At 43.1% G+C, this 22,898-nt stretch overlaps 1 protein-coding gene across 4 annotated transcripts in view; it reads right to left on the bottom strand.

Annotated features, from left to right (window-relative positions):
* The window catches only part of caprin1b (cell cycle associated protein 1b), a 185,878-nt gene extending 166,871 nt beyond the window's left edge, over nt 1-19,007 (bottom strand). For all 4 annotated transcript variants that reach the window (XM_068046422.1, XM_068046423.1, XM_068046425.1 and 1 more), the window contains exon 1: nt 18,542-19,007. In XM_068046422.1, coding sequence (XP_067902523.1) covers nt 18,542-18,994 — 453 coding nt within the window. In that variant the 5' untranslated portion in view covers nt 18,995-19,007. The remainder of the gene's footprint in view (nt 1-18,541) is intronic.
* Between the last annotated feature and the right edge of the window lie 3,891 nt (nt 19,008-22,898).

Below are 22,898 nucleotides of genomic sequence, written 5' to 3'. Positions count from 1 at the left end.
GTCTCCTTCAAGGGTGATAGAGCCATTTTCCAGTGTTTCCCTTAGTGAGCTACAGGTTTTTCAGCTCAAGAAGGTTGCATGGCTGTGTACTGAGGGGGAGGGGAGAGGGGGGGGGGGAATTAAATTATTCAGAAGTTATACTGTGCCAGAATGGGATAGGCTTATTGGGCCAGTCAGTCTTGACTGGTTCTTTCATATATCCATAGTACTAGAAATCAGTATGTGAGGGGGTCAAATCAGAATCACCCAAGGTATTTTCTCTGCGGGAAATTGGTCAGTTCAGATTTCGATATACCGACGAGTATTCTTTCCAGTTTATTAATTTGCCTACGGAATCAACAGGAAGCTTCAAGCATCAAATTCATTGGAATTAACTAATTTACAATTATCCTATGCAATTGAGAGAGTTGTTTCATTCAATCACAAAATATAACTTTATTTTAAGATCTTCCCAGATGGGCATGCAGTATTCATTCATACTCTAGCTTACAGTTCAAAAGGGTAAGCAGTAATTTTGATTGAGTTATTGCTGAATCCTTTGAAGCGAGGACAGGGCCCTTGATTGGCTGAAGCCATATGACTGACAGCAGAGTGGGCAGAAAATTCATCTCACATTGATATTAGCAGTTCTCAGGAGAGGGTAAGCAGTCAGACTATGCACAGATTGCACCCAGAAGCTACAAGGCTTGTTATTTTTAAATTTCTTGACAAGCAAAGTCAGGCTAGTTTGAGGGTATAGTATTGACCATATGGTTAGAGACAACAGGGAGAGAAAGGTGTCTCTTTATATGAAAAATTGTGTGTGGTATTGTTCACTGTTAGTTCACCTGACTTATGTAAATAAAACCATTTACCGATTCAAATCTTGATTCAGTAAGAGAACTTACCTAGTCCTTCAGCAGTACAGCAATGAGAATACGTGTGGGGGCACATCATACATTCCAGTAACTGATGAGAAATCTCTCTTACAGCCCCCCAGGTCTTATTGTTTATTGGACAGAAAAAGGTGTACTCCAGATCATTGGGGATGCAGGGTTCACTTATGGGCTGAACTTGGAAAAAAGCATAAAACCTCAAATGCAATATGTCACCAACATTTCAACGTTCAGGCAAATACACAAAAAAGCTACCACTTTGCAGAGATCCTCCTGAAGGGCCATAGTTGCCTCTTTCTACCCAGTTGCACTACAAACTTGGTGCTGAGAATTTTATCAATGCAGAATTAAAATTCACCATTATTTAAAACTACAAAAGCAATGGTACTTATTCCAAATGCTCATTTGATTGAAGAAACCTTAACATATAAAGACACTGCAAAGCTTAGCAAGTGAAACTGTAGTGGCTATAATTTTCAATGGTTCACACTCACCATGTCTGAAAACAGCATACAGTATGGTAGTAACAGTTACTTTCCACAAAAGTTCCATTGCAAGCCCTGAAAACTACATCTCATTCACACAAAACAGCCTGTCAAGGGTAAAAACGGAAAGTTCATACATTTGTTAAAATTCATGCTATATTTAAGGATATAAAAACAATTTACCATAAGATTTAAGACATGCTAAACAAAAGCAGCTGCATATTTTGCATTATAAAGAGTCCTAACTAAAGCAATCAGACTTCCTCTTGTTTGGGGGAGGGGGTGGGGGGGAAACAATCAATAAGATTTGCCTTTACTTCGTGACAAAAAAAAACACATTGAAATTACTTGCACCAGTGATTCATCTTATTCAGGCTACTTTGCTGACTAAAGCAAAATACTGCAGGTGCTAGAATTTCTGATGACTTCACCCAGAACTATGGAAATGAAATTTTATACATTCAAAATTCAAATACAAGGGAAGAACAACAGAATCAGCCTTTTGTAGAATAACCTCCTCCTCCCTCCAGCCCCACAAAAATGTCTGCTGAAACTCTCAACCTGGGTCTCACATGAAGAATGGTCATGTACCCAAGGTACTGGCAGGCTGGCACTACACTCAGGAGGTATGCCTCAGCACAAGCTGCCATCTGTGAGGTGTGAAATACAAGGAGATATTTAGAGAGACTGTGTCAAGACACCCAAGAAACTAGGAATAGGGATTATAAATGTATACATCTAAATAATTTAAAGATATTGCAAATTTTTTACATTAAACGCCAAACAAAATTTGGAAATTATGTATCTGCCTTTGAGGGGACGTTTCCTCTCAATAAATGCAAATTCAGAACGACAATCAGAAACAAACTGCTGGAAGAAAAAAACCTAAGTATCCTTTCAGGTACAATGGCCTCATGGAAAAACATGACCCAAGGTGTTAATTTGAAATTTGTATGTAGCCGCCCAACCATTTTATTTCAGAAGCCTTCCCATTTAATGCTGCTCCAGACAGAGCTATTTTAAATCCTGTTAAATTAACAATTTTTCTTCTAGTTGGGTCAGCATTAGTAGAATTTCTATTAGGATCGTACCATCAATAATGCAATAAAACATATTAATAGGTAAACAATTCCAGACCACACTATTTTGGAACTGAAGTTGCATGGGAACCAAGTCTACATCTAACCTGATGGTCAGACACAACTTAGGAACATAACTGGGAGTGGGTCATTTAGCCCCTCTAGCCTGCTCTGTTTATTCAGTGAGATCAGGGCTGATCTGCAACTTAACTCCATATACCCACCTTTGCCCGATTTTCCTTAATACCTCTGGTTAACTTATCTATCAATCTCAGATTTAAAATTAATTGGTTTATCAATTACTGTTTGCAGAAGAGAGTTCTAAACTTCTTCACTGTTTGTGTAGAAGCGTTTCCTAATTTCACTCCTGAAAAGGTCCAAATCAAATTTTTAAGACGCCCCCTAGTCTTAAGACTCCCCAACCAGTGGAAATAGTTTCTTTCCCTACACCTTATCTGTTCCTTTTTATTTTAAACTTCGATCAAATCATCTCAAACTTCTAAATTCCAGGGACTGCAACCCTAGTTTGTGTAATTTCTCCTCGTAATTTAACCCTTAGAGTCCAAATATCATTCTGGTATTCTACACTTCATTCCCTCCAAAGCCAATATATTCTTCCTAAGGTGTGGTGCCCAAAGCAGCTCAGTCCACAGCACAGTGTGATCTAACTAGGTCTTTGTACAGCTGTAGCATAACTTCAACCCCCTTGTATTTTAATCCTTTAGATATATACACCAGTATTCGCTGAGCTTTTTTGATTATTTTCTGTACTTGATCATGACATTTTAAAATCATGTACATGGACCTCCGCTGCTTCTAGTTTTTCACCATTTAGAAAGCAATCTACTCTATCCTTTTTAAATCCGAAGTGGATGACTTCACATTTGCCTACATTGAAATCAATTTGCCAGACATTTGCCCACTTAATATATTAATCTTTGTAATTTTACACTGGTTACAATACCACCTATCTTTTTCATTAATAAACTTGAATATGTGGCTTTCTATCCCATCGTCCAAGTAGTCAATAAATAGTAAATAGTTGAGGCCCCAACACAGATCCTTGTGGGATACCGCTAGTCCCATCCTGTGTCTCCAGAAACCCATCCAATTTCCTAACCAGGTCAATAATTTACCTTTAATTCCATGAGCTTCAGCTTTAGCCAACAATCTCGAGGGATTTATCAAATGCCTTCTGGAAGTCCATATAAACATAAATAGACATTCCCCTGTCCACTACTTTAGTCACCTCTTGAGAAAATACAGATTAATTAGGCATGGCCTACCCTTCACAAATCCACACTGGCTCGCTCCATCAGCTGAATTTTTTTTTTAAGTGTTCAGTCACTCTATCCTTATAGACTAGTAATTTCAGATAACCGATTTTAGGCTAGCTGGTTTATAATTCCCTGGTTTCCCTCTCACCTTTCTTAAATAGTAGAGTGACATGTGCAATTTTCCAATCTATAGGAGCAGTTTCCAAATCAATACAACTTTTGAAAATTATAGTTAGGGAGTCTGCTATGTTCTCACCTACTTTCTTTAAAACCCTGGGATGGAAACCATCTGGTCCTGGAGATTTGTTACTCTTTACTGCCATTATTTTCTTCATTACTGTTCTTGTGTTTGCGTTAATTTTGGTGAGTCTCCATCCCCGATTCAATATTAGTTTCCTTGGGATGTCCGGCATGCTATCCTCTTCCTCTACTGTAAATACTGACGCAAAGTAATTATTCAATATGTCCACCATTTCCTTATTTTCATTGATAACCACCAGTTTAAGGGGCCCACATTTCTCCTGATCACCCACTTTTTCCTAATAACTGTAAAAATGTGTTGATTGCTTTCTCTTGCTAGTTTCTTTTCATACTCTTTTTTGTAGCTCTGACTAGGTTTTGTCTCCTTTTGTTTGCATCTCTCGTACCAGGATCAGTGCTATTTTCTTCATTTTCTTTTAGTTTTACGTTGTCTCTTACCACTTTTGTTGTGGCTGTTTTTTTTTAAAAAAGGCAAATAGAGCTCTTACCCACCCCACCACCCCTTTGGAGTATAAAATGGTATCACACAACATTCATCTTTGAACTGATCTTCAGTCATTTTTCCCATGACCAGAATTGCCTGGTTTACTGGCAACAGTCTCTGTCTCATCACACAGAAGTCAGCCTTGGCTAAATCTGGAATCTTACTAATGGTTTTGCATTTCACCCTTTCAAACCCTATACTGAATTTGATCATATTTTGATCACTATTAAATAAATATTCACACACCATTAGGCTGTTGACTAAATCTGGCTCTTACTAAATCTAATGTGGCCCGCCCCTTTGTTGGTTCTAGGATATATTGTTGCAGAAAAGTATCTTGAACACAAGAAATTCACTATCTTTCTGACAGGAGGTAGTCTGCTTATCCCAATCAAAACCACTCTGCCTCTAACTGCATACTTCTCATCTCTGCATTCATACATTCTATCATTTCACAGCTGCTTCCAGGGGGACTCTACATAGCTCTCACTACAGTCTTAACACAAACAGAAAATTTAAAGCAGAGAGGCCACTCAGCCCATCATGTCTGCGCTGGCCAATAAAAAGAGTAACCAACTTCAACCAGAAGTGTTGAGTGAATCATCCATTTTGGCCTCCTTCTGAGGTCCCCAGCATCACAGATGCCAATTCGATTCACTCCACGATAAAGAAATGCTGAAGACACCGGAGACACCAAAGGCCATGGCCTGACAATATCTTGTGTACTCTAGAACTAGCCACACCCCTAGCCAAGCTGTTGCAGTACAGCGAGAACACTGGAATCTACCCAACATAGAAAATTGCCCAGATATTTCCTGTCCACAAAAAAGGACAAATCCAATCCGGCCAACTACCGCCCCATCAGTCTACCCTTTATTGAATAAGTCTTGGTTTATAATAAATCAATAATTGTATTAAAAAAATCTAGTTGGCAGATTTTTATTCTGAAAATATAGATAAGGTATATAATTGGCCCTATCAGTAACTGGGTAAAACATTTAAATATATGTTGTGACCAATGGAGTAGTGGAACTAGAGAAAGTCAGTGCATTCCTCCAACTGTGGTCATAACATTCTCCTTAATTCCTTTCTTTAGTTCCTGAACACCTAGTATCCAGGAATATTTAGTACCCAATACTTCCCCTTGTTGAACCAGGTCTCCATTATGGCCACGACATCATATTCCCATGTGGCTATGTGCCTAATCAAATTATGATTATTTAAGTGCTGTTACCACATTCCTAATAAATTGATTCTAACATTTGCCCATGATCTGACGCTTGAACATCCTAATTTGGGGGCATTTCTGCTAGAAATGTCTTGTCACATACTCCCATCTCTACCTTTTATCACAAGTACTTTGAGTGTGGTGTGGAGGATACTTTATTGGTAATAAACTGCTGCTCAGCCTAAATATGACCGCGAAGGGTTGTGAATGTTGTCTTGTCACTATGGTCTGTATCTCAGGTGTGGGCCTCAACCCCCAGCACCCACCTTGCAGGTCTTAAAAGGGCCTATGATGACCCAGGGCCACTTCATAACTGAGGGATGATGTAATCTGCGCTTACAATGAGAACACAGAAACTGCAGGGCTGGATAAAACACAAAGTGGAACAGACTGTTCACTTGTGCACGAGAGCATCAAGGGAAGAGGTAAAGCCAAGTGCATTGATCAAATCCATCCAAATCTTCAAAGATCACTGGGAACACCGTTCAAAGGAACAGTCTTAATTATTAAAGAAAATCAGGACTCATGGTTGCAAAATCTGATTTCAGAGTGAACAAAGACAATCTCTAATTCTTTAGTCATAGGAAATATTTAGTTCAAACATTTATTTCGAGTATTAGAATTTATAGTAAAAATTAGGACAGCTTAGTGAGGGAGCCATACTTAACTTCGAGTGGACTGTGGACAGACTGATAAAATGAACCTCACCATGAATGCTGAGACAAGTGAAAATTCTCAGCAGGAAATATCAAAAACCCATCCATCATATAGAAGAGAGGATCAATTCAAGTGAAGATCATGAGTGACAGAGAGCCATGCACACGACCAATAAAGCTTCTGAAAGTTTACTCGGAGAAGCTCAATGCCATTAAAGGAAGCGACTGGAAATATTGTGTGGACTCTGATTGGATGACTGATGCCGGGCTGTGAAGACTATTCGCTTCACGTTTGACAGATGTCCTGGGCACGCTGTATATCACCCTGTCCATTCAATTATATGAAGGGGCCAATCTGGATCAGCAACAGGAGCAGCTAAAGGCTCTGAAAACACTGAGCAGAGTTGGTCAACCCTGATGTTTCAGTCCTCTCTCACAAATGCCATCAGATCACAGAGGTCATTTCCAAGTGTTTGCTCCATGACCAGCTTGCTCTTCACAGTCTTCAAAGAACTATCCAACCAACACCCCAGCTGTTCCTTTGCAGCTGCTATGCTCATAAAATCATCTTTATATGGTGAGGCAGTGAACTTCTGAACCAGGTCTCAGATACTTGGCATGCTGAGGGTTCAATTTGAGTCCGTGTCTTACCAGGAGGTGAAATGTTCTGTTCTACACAGTATTGCCATTTGACCTCACACAACACAGCAGTAGTGTCCAAAGGGAAGTAGGTGAGGAGACAGGACAAGTACGTCAGAGATGCGTGGAGAGCAGTGGCTGTGGACATGGAATGTGCAGTACTTACAAAGAGCTGGAGTACACACTTGGGAAAAAAACCTGCCCTGTCAGTGGGAACAGACAGTATTCGATTTATGTATCCCTGGTTGCTGTGTGTGGGCTGCGTGAGGTTATCACTAAGCCCAAATTGACAGAGGCATTGAATACTGTTACAACCAGGTGAGGAAGGAGTCTCAGGCTCTCCTCTTTCCCCTTTTCTGGTTTGGCCGTAACAGGGTTTATCTTTATAAACACAGCGATTTTAGCTCACCACCTCAGTGATCCCTTGCTCACCGCACTCTAACCGCAATTGCAAATGAACCAGACAGGTTTTCCTGAGTTTAAACAAGAAAGATTCAAGTTTATTAATCTTGTCACTCTAACCCAGTTAAAGTCACTAAAATACATGACACAACCACGCTCGCATGCATACGAGAGGCGCACACACACACAGGGGAAGAATTAGGGGGAGTTGAAGTAGTGTTTGTAATAAATGGAATGCAGATACGGTTCTTAGTGTCCTTGACTGAAGTGAAGGTCTTGCAGTCTTCGCTGGGGCCAGGTGCACAATGTCAGGTCTGCTTCTCTGGTACCAGAAGGCCGAAGAGGGGCTTTGTCTGTCGTTGGGATGTTTAAGCTGCCACCGCGGGCCCCCGTGATGAAATAGGTTTCCATTTGGCTGGTGTGACTTCCGTCACAATATGTTATTCCTGCTGATATTCGGCGCCCTTATTTCTTTAATCAGCTGTGTTAGTATATCTCTACTCAGTGATTCTGCTTCTGAATGGCAGCAGAGAGAATTCGCAACTGAGTTTGTCATCTACAAGTAGGGATCTGTTTGAGAACTGTGTGAAGACACTGAAGCTCCTGCTAGATCTGACACCAAATATAGAGACATATTTAGATATGTGGGCAGAAATGGAAAATGGTACCTTATGCTAAAGTCTGACAAATTTGACGAAGGGATTGTTCTACTGGCCAGAGGAATGGAGGAACATTCTGGCTCCACTCTGCATCGTATTTTGAACGAACTGGCTTCTCAGATCCTTATGGCCCAAGACTGTCAGGCAGTGAATGTGATCATCTTCTTTGAAGAACTGATTAAAAAGATCCCTGGGTTTCAGTGCTGCAGCTCACACATACTGTGAACAATTTGTTAAGCTGTTTGCAGATAGCTTCTCCTGTTACCCAGTTGGTGTGTGTCGGGGCCCTAGGAAATATTAAATTTGGACCTAAAAGACAGTTGCAGAGCGTGATGAGACTGTTGGGAAATAAGCAGAATCCAGACGTTCTAACCCTTGCAGTGCTCTCCTGCTTGTGTAAGAATATCATTGTCAACAGCAAACACCATCCAGCCCTTTGTGGATTCAATGCTCAACAGAATTCAGCCACTCTTTAGGGCAGAGGATGAGAAATTGCAGGCGGAAGCATTCAACGTGTTGGGGAACTTGACCAAGTGCGGGATTGGAGGGTCCAGATGTTTGTTCTACCAGAAGGTCCACTCCAACCTGGTGCGCTTTTTGTTGCATTTGGATGGAAACAGTGAGGCGATCACCCAATCTTGTAGTTTCGCACTGCAGAAGATCTTTCCACTAATTGGATCTGCCAAGGGTTCCCCTTTGATTGAAAGATATCTAGGAGGAGCCCAATTGGAATTACATGGACTTCCTTCGACGCACATCACGCCAGTTGGTTCAAGATTTCCCCGACAGGGTGAATTCCTACGCCATGGATTGCTCATCATTCTTCAACAACGCCCAGGAGTTGCTCCAAGATCACGCAGTGGCCTTTTCAGCTCTACTCGAGGCAGGCAGCATGTTTCCGACTCAACTGGTGGGTCACCTGATAGAAGAATTGCTTCATCAACTGCTGCTGCCCATCTCCAGAATGAACCCTAAAAACACAGGTTCTGATCCTCCTCCACCGCCTCCTCTTAACACCAAACTGACAATTCTTCCAAAATAATTTACAAATGTACAAATTATTGTAAATATATAAATATTTGGTTGTACTGTAAATAGTCATATTATTTAAATATTTATGAATCGCCAAACAGTGCATGTTCTCCCAAGACACACACACACCAGAAGTGGTAAATGGTTATTTTTCAGGCTGGAGGATGGTAGATAGCCATGTTCCTCAAAGGTCAGTGTTAGGACCACTGCTTTTTTTGCTATATATAAATGACGTTATGAAAGTGATTAATATTTTAACAAAAAACAAGGAATTTATAGTTAAACTGATTTTTTTTTTTTAAATGAGCCATCAAGAGGACACTGAGGGAACCAGATTGGCAACAATAGAACCATAGAAAAATTACAGCACAGGAGGCCATTCAGCCCATCGTGCCTGCACTAGACAAAAAAAAACTAGCCACACAATCTAATGCCACCTTCCAGCACCTGATCCGTGGCCTTGCAGGTTACAGCACTTCAGGTGCATGTCCAGGTACCTTTTAAATGAGTTGAGGGTTTCTGCCTCCACCACTGTTCCTGGCAGTGAATTTCCTCTTGTCCCCTCTAATCCTTCTACCAATCACCTTAAATCTGTGGCCCTGGTAATTGACCTCTCCACCAGGGGAGACAGGTCCCTCCTGTCTACTCTTATCTAGGTCCCTCATAATTTTGTACACCTCAGCATCCTCTGTTTTAAGGAAAACAACCCCAGCCAATCCAATCTTTCCTCATAACTGCAACTTTCAAGCCCTGGCAACATTCTTGTAAATCTCCTCTGTGCTCCCTCCACAGCAATTATGTCCTTCCAGTAATGTGGTGACCAGAACTGTATACAATACTCCAGCTGTTGCCTAACCAGTGTTCTATACAGTTCCAGCATTACATCCCTGATTTTGTATTCTATACCTCAGCCAATAAAGGAAAGTATTCCATATGCCTTCTTCACCACTCTATCTACCTGTCCTGCCACCTTCAGGGACCTATGGACATGCACTCCAAGGTCTCTCACTTCTTCTACCCATCTCAATAACCTCCCGTTTATTGTGTATTCCCTCGCTTCGCTTGCCCTCCCCAAATGCATTACCTCACACTTCTCTGGACTGAATTCCATTTGCCACTTTTCCACCCACTCAACCAAACCAGTGATATCATTCTGGAGTCTATAGCTATCCTCTTCACTATCAACTACACGGCCAATTTTTGTGTCATCTGCAAATTTCCCAATCATGCCTCCCACATTTAAGTCCGAATCATTAAAATATACCACAAACAGCAAGGGACCCAACACTGAGCCCTGTGGAACGCCACTGGAAACCATAAACATTCGCAAAAACATCCGTCAACTACTACCTTTTGTTTCTTCTCACTGAGCCAATTTTGGGCAGAGAAGAGGCAATCATCCCTTGATTGGACAAGCCCAGTAGCAACAGAGTGCACTTGGAAGGGCAGAAAACTTGCAAACTGTTTGGTTGTTGGTCAGTGTGTGTGTGTTTTACCTTCTGGAAGGAGATAAAGTCAAGTCTGAAGAAGCATCAAGGAGGGAGAGAAGGCCACAACCCAGCTCACTTTCCAGAAACTCTTTAAAAGACCCTGAAGTCCACTGTGTCAATTCATCTCATCTACTGCCTTTGAAGAAAGCCTGCTAAAATTAATTCTCAATGCCACCTGAAAAGAACTGTTCTGAAGGATCTCAGTGACCTGCCTATGTGTACTCAGAAGTTAAAATGCATGCCAATTTTGGAACATATCTCATCTGTTTTCTTCAAATTTGAGCAAATAATCTGCCCAAGTTTTTGTCTATAACAGAGCTCTGAATTTATAAAAGTCCCTTCATCTTTTCCGTTAATCAGTGTATATGTGTGCTTGTGTGTGAAGGGACTAAAGTAAAAAAGAACTTTAAAATTTAAAATGTGTTCATGTTTTACCTCATTACTGGTTAAGACTGGTTTTATAATAAACTAATATTTTTGTTCAGTAAAGAAACCTGGTTAGTGTGCTCTATTCTGGGAGACAGAGTAGAATGGAACAAACAGTGCACTCCTCCACCTCGGTCGTAACACTTGCATCTTGGAATACAGAGTGGAATTTCAAAATTTGCCACTCCTCTAAGTTTGGTATCATTGGCAAAGAGTGAGAATGATACAAAACACCTGCACCAGGACATAGACTAGCAGAATGAGCAGACAAGTGGCAGATGGAACTTGAGAAGGAAAATATGAACTTGTCCACTTTGGCAGCAAGAATAGAAAAGTTGTAGATTGTTTAAATGGAGAGAGATTGTAGAACTCTGTGGTACAGAGGGACCTGGGTGTCCTGGTACATGATTCACAAAAAAAGTTAGCACGCAGGTACAGCAAGTGATTAGGAAGGTAAATGGAATGTTGGCATTTATAGCAAAAGGAATAGAGTATAAAAGTAGGAAAGTTTTACTGCAGCTGTACAGGGCCTTGGTGAGGCCACATCTGGAGTATTGTGTACGGCTTTGGTCTCCTTATTTGAAAAAGGATATAATTGCATTAGAAACAGTTCAGAGAAGGTTCACCCGACTCATTCCGGGGATGAAGGGCTTATCTTATGAAGGAACGTTAAACAAGTCAGGCCTGTATCCACTGGAGTTTAGATGAGAGGTGATCTTATTGAAACATGTAAGCTCTTGAGGGGATTTTGACAAGGTGGATGCTGAGAGGTTGATTCCCTTACGGGAGAGAATAGAACTAGGGGACACAGCTTTAAAAATAAGGGGTCTCTCATTTAAGACTGATGAGGATAATTTTTTTCCTCTGAGGGTTGTTAATCTGTGGAATTCTCTTCCCTAGAGAGCAGTGGAGGCTGGGTCATTGAATATTTTTGTCAATCAAGAAACTATGGTTATTGCGAGTCAACAAGAAAGTAGAGTTGAGGCCATAATCAGATCAGCCATGATCTTATCAAATGGCGGAGCAGGCGAAGGGCTGAATGACCTACTCCAGTTCCTAATTCACATGCTCATATGTTTAAGTGTGAAGTGATACATTTCGGCAGAAGGGATCGGGTGAGGCAATATAGACTTAATGGCAAGTTCTAAAAAGAGTGTGCAAGAACAGAGACCTGGAGGTGCATGGACATTGATCTTTGAAGGCAGCAGGACATATTGAGAGAGTGGTTAATAAAGCATATGCGATCTTGGACTTCATAATTGGAGGCATTGAGTACAAAAGCAGGAAGTTATGCTAAACCTTTATAAAGCCTTGGTTAGGCCCAAACTAGAATATTGCATCTAGTACTGGTCACCAAACTTGAGGAAGGATGTGAGGGTACAGAGATTTACCAAAATGGTCCGAGGGATGGGGGATTTCAGTTATCAAGGTTAGTTTACTCTCCTTTGCTCCAAGGAGAACAACAGGAGATTTGATAGAGGTGTAGAAGATTATGGCAGGCTTAGATAAGGTAAGGAAAAGGACAAGGAAAAACTGTTCCCATTAACTGATGGTACAAGGACTAGGGGACACAAATTGAAGGTTTTGAGCAAGAGATGCAGGGGGAACATGAGGAACTTTTTTTTTTACGCAGCAAGTGGAAAGAGGGCAGTGGAAACGGAAACAATTATTTCAAAAGGAAATGGATGGGTACTTGAAGGAAATAAAATTGCAGGTTAACAGGGATTGAGCAGGGGAGTGCCAGAGATCTGCATGCACTCAATAGGCTGAATGGCCTCCTCCTGTGCTGTAAATGACTGACTCTAAAAGTGATGGAAGGTGTCATCGACAGTACTATCAAGCAGCACTTACTCAGGAAAGCCTGCTCATCGATGCTCAGTTTGGGTTCTGCCAGCGCCACTGTCACACTACTCCAGATCTCATTACATACAGCCTTGGTCCAAACATGGCAAAAAGAGCTGAATTCAAGAGGGTGAGGCGCAAGTGACTGTTCACAACATCACGGCAGCATTTGACCGAGCGTGGCATCAAGGAGACCTAGTAAAATTGAAATCAATGGGAATCAGGAGGAAAACTCAGCACTGGTTGGAGTCACAAAGGAAGATAGTTGTGGTTGTAGGAGGCCAATCATCTCAGCCCTAGGACATCGCTGCAGAAGATCCTCAGGCCAGCATCCTCAGCCCAACCATCTTCAGTTGCTTCAATGGCCTTCCCTCCATCGTAAGATCAGAAATGGGGATGTTTGCAGTGTTCAGTACCATTCGCAATTCCTCAAATACTGAAGCAGTCAGTGTCTACATGCAACAAGACCTGGACAACATTCAGGGTTGGGCTGATAAGCGGCAAGTAACATTCACGCCACTCAAATGGCGAGCAATAATGATCGCCAACAAGAGCGAGAGAATCTAAACATCATCCCTTGACATTCAATGGGATTAACATAGTTGAATCCCCAACCATCATGGGGGTTACCATTGACCAGAAACTCAACTGGACCCACCATATAAATTCTGTGGTTATAAGAGAAGGTCAGAGACTGGAAATTCTGCAGCGAGTAACTCCTGACCCCTCAAAGCCTGTCCACCATCTCCAAGGCACAAGTCAGGAGTGTGATGGAATACTCTCCACTTGCCTGGATGAGTGCAGCACCATTTGGGAAGCTCAACACCATCCAGAACAAAGCAGCCCGCTTGATTGACACCTTACCCACCACCTTAAATATTCACTCTCTGCACCACCAATGCAGTGGCAGTTGTGCTCACCATCGACAAGTTGCACAGCAGCAACTTGCCAAAGCTCCTTTAGCTACACTTTCCAAACCTGCAACCTGTACTAACTATAACAAGGGCAGCAGATGCATGGGAACACCATCACCTGCAAGTTCCCCTCCAAGGCATACACCATTCCTGACTTGGAACTATATCACAGCTCCTTCACTGTCACTGGGTCAAAATCCTGCAACTCCCTTCCTACCAGCAGTGTGGGTGTACCTACACCACATGGACTGCAGTGGTTCACCACCACCTTCGAGGGCAATTGAGGATGGGCAATAAATGCTGGCCTTGCCGGTGACACTCCCATCCCACGAATGATATAAAAAAAAACAGCTTAATGCCACTTTCTTGCTCTTGGTCCATAGCCTTGTAGGTTATGGTACCTCAGCTGCATATCCAAGTTTTTTTTGAAATGCATTTAAGATTCCTGCCTTGACCATTCTTTCAGGCAGTGAGTTTTAGATCCCCATCCCCCTCTGGGTGAAAACATTTCTCAACTCCACTCTAATCCTTCTGCAGATTACTTTAAATCTATGTCCGTTTACTGACCTCTCTGCTAAGGGAACTAGGTCCTTCTTTTCCACTATCTAGGCCCCTCAATTTTATACACCTCAATTATATCTCCCTTCAGCTTCCTCAGTTCCCAGGAAAACAACTCCAACCTATCCAATCTTTCCTCATAGCTGAAATTTTCCATTCCTGGCAACGTCATCATAAATCTCCTCTAAAACCTCTCAATTGCGATCGCATCAGAGGAAGGATGTTGTGACCAGAACTGCACGCAGTACTCTCGCTATGGCCTAACTAGTGTTTTATATAGTTCTCCCTGTTTTTATATTCTATGCTTCGGCTAATAAAGGAAATAATCCTGTATGCCTAGTTAACCACCTCATCTGTCTGTCTTGCTACCTTCAAGGATCTGTAGATATGCACTGAAAGGTCCCTCTGTTCCTCTACACTTCAGTATCCTACCATTTATTATGCATTCCCTTAGCTGGTTTCCCTCCCCAAACGTATTCTCACATTTCTCTGGATTGAATTCCATATACCACTTTTTTGACCACCTGACCAGTCCATTGATATCTTCCTGCAGTCTACAGCTTTCTTCCTCACTATTAACCAGTTGGTCAAATTTTGTATCAGCTGCAAACTTCTTAATCGTGGCCCCCCCATACCACAAAAAACAAGGGACCAAGTACTGAACCGTGCAGAACCCACATGAACCAGCATTCCAGCCACAAAAACACCTTATTGTTACCCTTTGCTTCCTGCCACAGAGCCAATTTTGGATCTAACTTGCCCTTGAATCTCATGGGCTTTTACTTTTGTAACCAGTCTGCCATGTGGTACTTTGTCAAAATCCTTGCTAAAATCCATGCAGATGATATTAAATACTCCTTGTTACCACCTCAAAAAAATTCAATCAAGTTAGTCAGACATGACCTCCATTAACAAATCCATGCTGACTATTGTTGATTAATCTCTGCCTTTCTAAATGACTATTTAGAAAACCACTGACCACCTCCAGGCGCGTATCCATTGTCTCTCGAGATAAGGAGGCCCAAAAGAAAGAAAAAAAAAGAAAAGAATTTATACTGTCCATCAATTTTTCCCAACAATTTGCCCATCACCGAGGTTAGGCTGACTGGCCTGTAATTATTCAACTTATCACTTCCTTTCTAAAAAAAAAAGGTACAATATTTGCAGTCCACCAGCACTAGAGGGGATTGGAAAATAATGGTCCAAGCCACTGTTGTTTCCTCCCTTGTTTCTCTTAGCAGCCTGGCATACATTTCATCCAAGCTTGGCAATTTATCCACTTGAAAGATGCTAAACCCCCTTTGTATTTCCATTCTCACTATGTTTATTCCATAAAATATTTCATTCCTCCTCCTTAACTGTCTTTATTGTCGCCCTTTTTTGTGAAGACAGATGTAAAGCATTCATCAAGAACCACAACCACATCTCTGCCTCCATACGTTACCTGTTTTGGTCTCCAATCAGCCTTGTGTTTAGAAAACATCTTTGTGTTTTCCTTAATTTTACTTGCCAATATTTTTTCATGCCCTCTCTTTGCTTTCCTAGTTTTCTTTTTTAATTTCACTCCTGCACTTTTCATACTCATTTAGGCTTTCTGTAGTATTTAGCTCTGGGTATCTGAAATAAGCTTCCCTTTTTTGCCTTATCCTACCTGTCTGTATGCTCTGACACCCAGCCAGGGCGGCGGAGGGCTCAATTTGGGGGTCCCACCCTTTTTCTTTGTTGGAACATAATTATTCTGAATCCTCTCCTTGAATGCATCCCATTACTCTGATACTGATTTACCTGCAAGTAGCTGTTTCTAGTCCACTTTTGCTCATTCACAACTCAGCTTAGTAAAATTCCCCTTTCCCCAATTTAAAACTTTTGATCTTGGTCTATCTTTGTCCTTTTAACTACTCAAAATCTAACTGAAGTATGATCACTACCACCAAAATGCTCTCCCACTAATGCCACTTCCACCTGTCCAACATCATTTCTGAAAACCAAGTCCAGAACTGCCTCTTCTCTTAATGGGCTTGCTATGTGGGTTTTATCCTAGTTAATATTAGGATAGTTGAAATCCCTTATTATCCCACCAGTGTTTCTGCACTTCTCAGCAATTGGCCTACATATCTGCTCTTCTATCTCCCTCCAACTATTTGGGGCTCTATAAATATACTGCTAGCAGTGTGACTGCCCATTTCTTTGTTCTTCAGATCAATCCATAAGGCCTCATTTGATGATCCTTCAAGCATACCATTCCTCCATTCACAGCTGTGACTGTTTTTTTAATCAATATTGCGACCCCCCCCCCCCCCCCCCCTTTTATTATCCCCTCTCTCTCCTGTCTGAAAACCTGCAACCAGGGATATTCAGCTGCTATTCATGCCCATCTGTCAGCTATCTTAACTCAGGATATCTTACTATTTATCCTTAATCACCAAGGCTACTACTCATCCTCCCATTTTGCCTCTCCTTCTTGTAGATCTTGAAAACCTGGTGTATTTAGTTCCCAATCCTGACAGTCTTGTAGCTGATTTGTCACATCAAGACACTGAAGATTGACTGGCCCAGCCATTTCAGTGTGTTTCATAGTTATTCAACAGATTTGCTGAAGCTTTGATAACTTTGTGGGTAAACAGAATGATGTAATACTCAACCAACCAGACCAGCAAGGTATCTCTAGTCTGTACTGAGTCAGCTGACCAAAATCTGGGGGTTAGTTAGGAGCACAACAATTGACGCCGGATCAAAGAGAAAAATATCTAAGTACAATTTTACTACCTTCTCGTACCCACCCTCATCGACTGAAAAGCAAACATGATTTTGGTTCAATCACATGTGAATACCTCATAGACACTAAATATTCAGCCTCTTTGGCTACAGTTCCATATGTTAACTTACCCATAATTCACCAACTTTTATACAGGATATCTAACCTTCAGTCTGCCTTTAGAAATCTTGCCTGGAAGCCCAGACAACTCAGTCTGCTTGTATTTGCCGCTTTACTCAATTTGCATTTTGTGGGGTTGGAGGTTTGGACAGGGCAGTTTTTAGTGTTTTTGCCTTACAGGAGGAAACGTCAGAAATCAGAAGACCAAGATTAGTTCATATCGACAACTTGAAATATGCAAATTAATGTGAATATCAATTTAAGCTTTATATAATGGACCTCAGAGGCTCTATAGTATGCACCCCAGAGGCCCGTGACAGCAAAAGTCCTTGGGCGCTGCCTTGCTGTAACACAGGTTCCCAGACCCTAATGGCCCATAAGGCAATTCCAGGAATCATCAGACTTATGCATTTACGGACTTACTGACAGGTTAATTTGTTGCTGTACACTTGTGACTGTTTCTACAACAGCACTGCATCTCTGTGGTTTAGTCTTTTGACAATTACATAGAACAAACTTGCATTTATAAAGCACTTTCATGACCTCAGTATGTCCCAAAGTACTTCACAGCCAACAACACACAAGTGTAGTCAATGTTTTAATACAGGCAAATGCGGCAGCTAATTTGCGCACAAGGTTACACAAACAGAAGAAATAAATGACCACATAATCGATCCTGGTAATGAATTCAAAGATAAATGTTGGCCAGAAGAACACTGCTGCTCCTCTTCAAATAAAGCCAAGGAATCTTTTACGCCCACCTGATAGCTTTCGGATTAAATGTTAACCAAGGCTCTGTCACCTCCGACAGGGCTGCATTTCCTCAGTACTCCGCTGATTACGTGCTCAAGCTGCAAGAGTGAAGCATGAACCCATGACCATGTGACTACCACTGGGCCAGAGAGTGAGGAGGTTTTTGGGAGAGGTAACAGCATTTTGATAACAAAATGAACCCTTTATGCTTTAAATTCTGAAAAAACTCCAGTCACTTACAGACTTCACCATTTAAAAAGATCAGTTCAATAATTCTACTGTACTACTTTGGAGAACACACAATAGCAACTTGAAGGAAAATAAATCAAAGTGCAGTACGTGCACTGAACGACCTGACGCGGATACAAAAACAGACACCGCATTTTAAAGTTACCAAAGTGCTCCTTTTAAATAGTCGATACCAGTCACCGTCCGCCCCCTGAGAAAGGTATAGGAAATGTTCCAACAGGCACCTCCTTAGCCGGCTCTTCCGGAGATGCCTATGTTTTAGTAGTTGCCAGCTGGCAGTGAGCCAGCCAGTTTCTCCCCACCCCCACCCGTAACCTCGCGGTCCCTGCTGCTGCCGTCTCCCTAGGCCTCTCCTACCTTCTTCTTCTCCATGTTCCGCACTTTCTTGTCGATGACATTGAGAACCTGTCTGAGTGCCTCATTCTGCGGGTGCGCCGCCTGCCCCTGCACGGCCTGGAGACTCACCGCTGCAGCAGCGGCGGCCGTGGCGGCGGCCTCGGGTCCGGCGGCGGAAGAGGATCGAGATTCGGCCGCTTTTGTGGCGGTGGCTGCGGGCATTTTCTCTCCTCTTTTATGAGTAGTTGAGCTTTCGTTAAAAAGAAAAAAAGGAATATATAAAACTGGAGAGGAAACGGGCGCGGGAATAAAGTTCGGACTTTTATTGAAACGGAAAAGACGAAGAGACGCGGCCGCTTTTCTCTCCGCGCGACAGCAGCAGCAGCGGCGCCGAGACTGAGGGGCGGGAGCGCGCGGCGGGCGCGCACTTGCAGCCGAAGGCCCAGGACCCCGGGACAGGCCGCGCCGCGCCATCCGGCACCACCCAATCCACTGACACCACCGCACAGCAATCATATAACCTCAATATTACTCGGCACAAAACATTAATTTTTAATATTAACAGATCGAAGTGTTAAACCTTGGAGGCACATTGAAGGACAACACAGGGCCAGTGGCACATGCGCAGCTCAAAGGGACTCGAGGTGTGAAAGGTGAGGCTTAAGATGCTCAAGGGGGTCAACCTTGTTAAGTCACGTTGTATATTTCTGACCGACTTGGAGTTTGTCTTTAATTTTTTTTTTGTACTTTAAATTGTGGCTGGGGGTGGTCTTGAAATTACTTGTAGCTTTTTCCAGGGTTGGTACCTGGCACCAAGTTTGAAACTGGATGGAGCATGCTACATTTTGGTTTGCTGCCATTAAGATCGGGTTCATCCCCGGTTCACGAAACGCGGCCCCAAATGAATACTCCATAAACGGCATCACATTGCCAGCTAGATGAATTGCAGCAGTTCAAGGAGGCAGCTCACCACCACCTTGGTGAGAAATTAGGGATGGGCAACAAATGCTGGTATTGCCTGTGACACCCACATCACGAAACAAATTTTTTTTTGAAAAGGCACATGGTCCCGAGTTGCCCTGTGGCCAGTCAATAAAGGGTGAGGTGGGTTCCAAATGGTGGGAGAGATTTCAACCTCCAGTTATCAACCAGAAGGGGTGGAGTCACAGTGGGATTTTATTCAGAACTCACTTTCTATGGCCACAGTACACATGCACCCCTCACCAATTAAATACACCGATCGCAGGCAATTTTCCTGTGAAATTCAATTGGAGAAAATAGGCTTGGAGCTGAAATGTCAGCACAGGAGCTGCTGGTTGTCAGATGAACAAGTAGCAGCTAGAGCCAGCTGTGTGAGTGTTCTGGAAGCTGGATCAGAGCACAATGCGTGGCCTCGGATGGTGTGACTGAATGTCAGGCTGAGTCTCGCTGGTTGCAGTTTAGAAAATATGGTCGTATGAGATTAAGAAACACAGCTTAAAATTCCTCACGTCTAAAGCTCAGGACTGCACAGAATACCATCTTAGCAAACAGAATTTCTTTGCTTTCATACTAAATGGGGGAGGTGGTGGCGTAGTGGTATTGTCACTGGACTAGTAACCCAGAGAGCTAGGGTATTGCTCTGGGGACATAGGTTCAAATCCCACTACGACAGAAGATTGAATTCAAATTCCATTAATAAGTCTAGAATTAAAAGCTCCATAAAACCATTGTTGATTGTTGTAAAAACCCACCTGATCCACAAATGTTCTTCAGGTAAGAAAATCTGCTGTCCTTACCTGATCTGGCCTACATGTGACTCCAGACACAGAGCAATGTGGTTGACGCTTAAAATGCCCTCTGAAAAGGGTTTAGCAAGCCACTCAGTTGTATCAAACCGCTACAAATTCAATAAGGAATGAAACCAGACGGACCACCTGGCATTGACCTAGGCACCGGAAATGACAGTGGCAAACCTAGCCCCGTCAACCCTGCAAAATCCTCCTTACTAACATCTGGCAGCTTGTGCTAAAATTGGGAGAGCTGTCCCACAGACTAATCAAGCAGCAGCCAGATAGTCATACACATGGAATCATACCTTACAGACAATGTCCCTGACACTGCCATTGCTGTCCCCAGTTATGTCCTGTCCCACCGGCAGGAAAGACCCAGCAGAGGTGGCAGCACAGTGGTATATAGTTGGGACAGAGTTGCCCTGGGAATCTTCAACATCGACTGCAGACCCAGTGAAGTCTTATGTCAAACGTGGGAGAGGAAACCTCCTGCTGGTTACCACCTACCGCCACCCCCAAGTAGATGAATCAGTACCATGTTGAACACCACTTGGAGGAAGCACTAAGGGTAGCAAGGGCATGGAATGTACTCTGGGTGGGAGGACTTCAATGTCCATCACAAAGAGTGGCTTGGGAGCACTATTACTGAGCTGGCCAAGTCCTAAAAGACATAGCTGCTGGACTGGGTCTGCGGCAGGTGGTGAGGGAACCAAGAGGAAAAAATATGCTTGACCTCATCCTCACCAATCTGCCGGTCACAGATGCATCTGTCCATGACAGTATTGGTAGGAGCGACCACTGCACAGTCCTCAATGTCCGTAAGGATAGCCTCCATCGTGTTGTGTGGCACGACCGTGCTAAATGGGATAGATTTCGAACTGATCTAGCAATGTAAAATTGGGCATCCTTAAGGAGCTGTGGGCCATCATCAGAATTGTACTCAACCGCAATCTGTAACCTCATGGCCCAGTATATCCCCCATTCTACCATTACCATCAAGCGGTTGGGGTTGGGGGGGTGGGGGGAAAAAAATCAACCCTGGTTCAAAGAAGAGTGCAGGAGGGCATGTCAGGAGCAGCACAAGGCATACTTCAAAATGGGGTTTCAGCCTGGTGAAGCTACAACCCACAGTTACTTGCGCACCAAACAATGCAAGCAGAATGCAATAGACAGAGCTAAGCAATCAGATCTCTCTGTAGTCCTGCCACATCCAGTCAAGAATGGATGTGGACAATTAAACAACTAACAGAAAGAGGAGGAGGCGGCAACTCCACAAATATCCCAATCCTCAATGATGGGGGAGCCCAGCACATCAGTACAAAAGATAAGGCTGAAGCATCTACAACAATCTTCAGCCGGAAATGCCGAGTGGATGATCCATCTCGGCCTCCTCCCGAAGTCCCCAGGATCACAGATACCAGTTTTCAGCCAATTCGATTCACTCCGCATGATATCAAGAAACCGCTGAAGGCACTGGATACTGCAAAGGCTATGGTCCTGACAAAATTCCGGCAATAGTCCTGAAGACATGTTCTTCAGAACTTGCCGCACCTCTAGGCAAGCTGTTCCAGTACAGCTACAACACTGGCATCTACCTGGCACTGTGGAAAATTGCCCAGGTGTGTCCTGTACACAAAAAGCAGGACAAGTCCAAACCCCCAATTACCACCCCATCAGTCTACTCTCAATCGGTAAAGGTGATGGAAGGTGTCGGCAGTGCCATCAAACGGCACTAGCTTAGCAATAACTTGCTCAGACGCTCAGTTTGGGTTCTGCCAGGGCCACTCAGCTCCTGACCTCATTACAGCCTTGGTCCAAACATGGACAAAAGAGCTTAACTCGAGGTGAGGTGAGGCGAGAGTGACTGCCTTTGACATCAAGACAGCATTTGACAGAGTATGGCATCTAGGCACCCTAGCAAAACTCGAGTCAATAGGAATCAGGGGAAAATTGTCCACTGGTTGGAGTACATCTAGCGCTTAAGAAGTTGGTTGTGGTTGTTGGAGATCATCTCAGCTCCAGGACATCACTGCAGGAGTTCCTCAGGGTGGTGTCCTAGACCCAACCATCTTCAGCTGCTTCATCAATGACATTCTTTCAGTCATAAGGTCAGAAGTGGGGATGTTTGCTAATGATTGCACAATGTTCAGCACCATTCGCGACTCCTCAGATACTGAAGTAGTCAGTGTAGAAATACAGCAAGACCTGGACAGTATCCAGGCTTGGGCTGAAAAGTGACAAGTAACATTCGTGCCACACAAGTGCCAGGCAATGACCATCTCCAACAAGAGAATCTAGCCATCTCCCCTCAACATTCAATGGCATTATGATTGCTGAATCCCCCACTAACATCCTGGGGGTTACCCTTGACCAGAAGCTGAACTGGAGTAGCCATATAAATACCGCAACTACAACAGCAGGTCAGAGGCTAGGAATCCTGCGGTGAGGAACTCATCTGACTCTACAGGCCCAACTCAGGGGTGTGATGGAATACTCTCCACTTGCCTGGATAGGTGCAGCTCCAGCAACACTCAAGAAGCTCGACACCATCCAGAACAAAGTAGCCTGAATGATTGGCACCCCATCCACCACCTTCAACATTCAGT

Source organism: Heterodontus francisci, chromosome 14 (genome assembly GCF_036365525.1).
Source record: "Heterodontus francisci isolate sHetFra1 chromosome 14, sHetFra1.hap1, whole genome shotgun sequence".
Taxonomy (NCBI): Eukaryota; Metazoa; Chordata; class Chondrichthyes; order Heterodontiformes; family Heterodontidae; genus Heterodontus; species Heterodontus francisci.
Note: the sequence above shows the minus strand (reverse complement) of the source record. Positions and strands in the feature narration are given on the sequence as shown.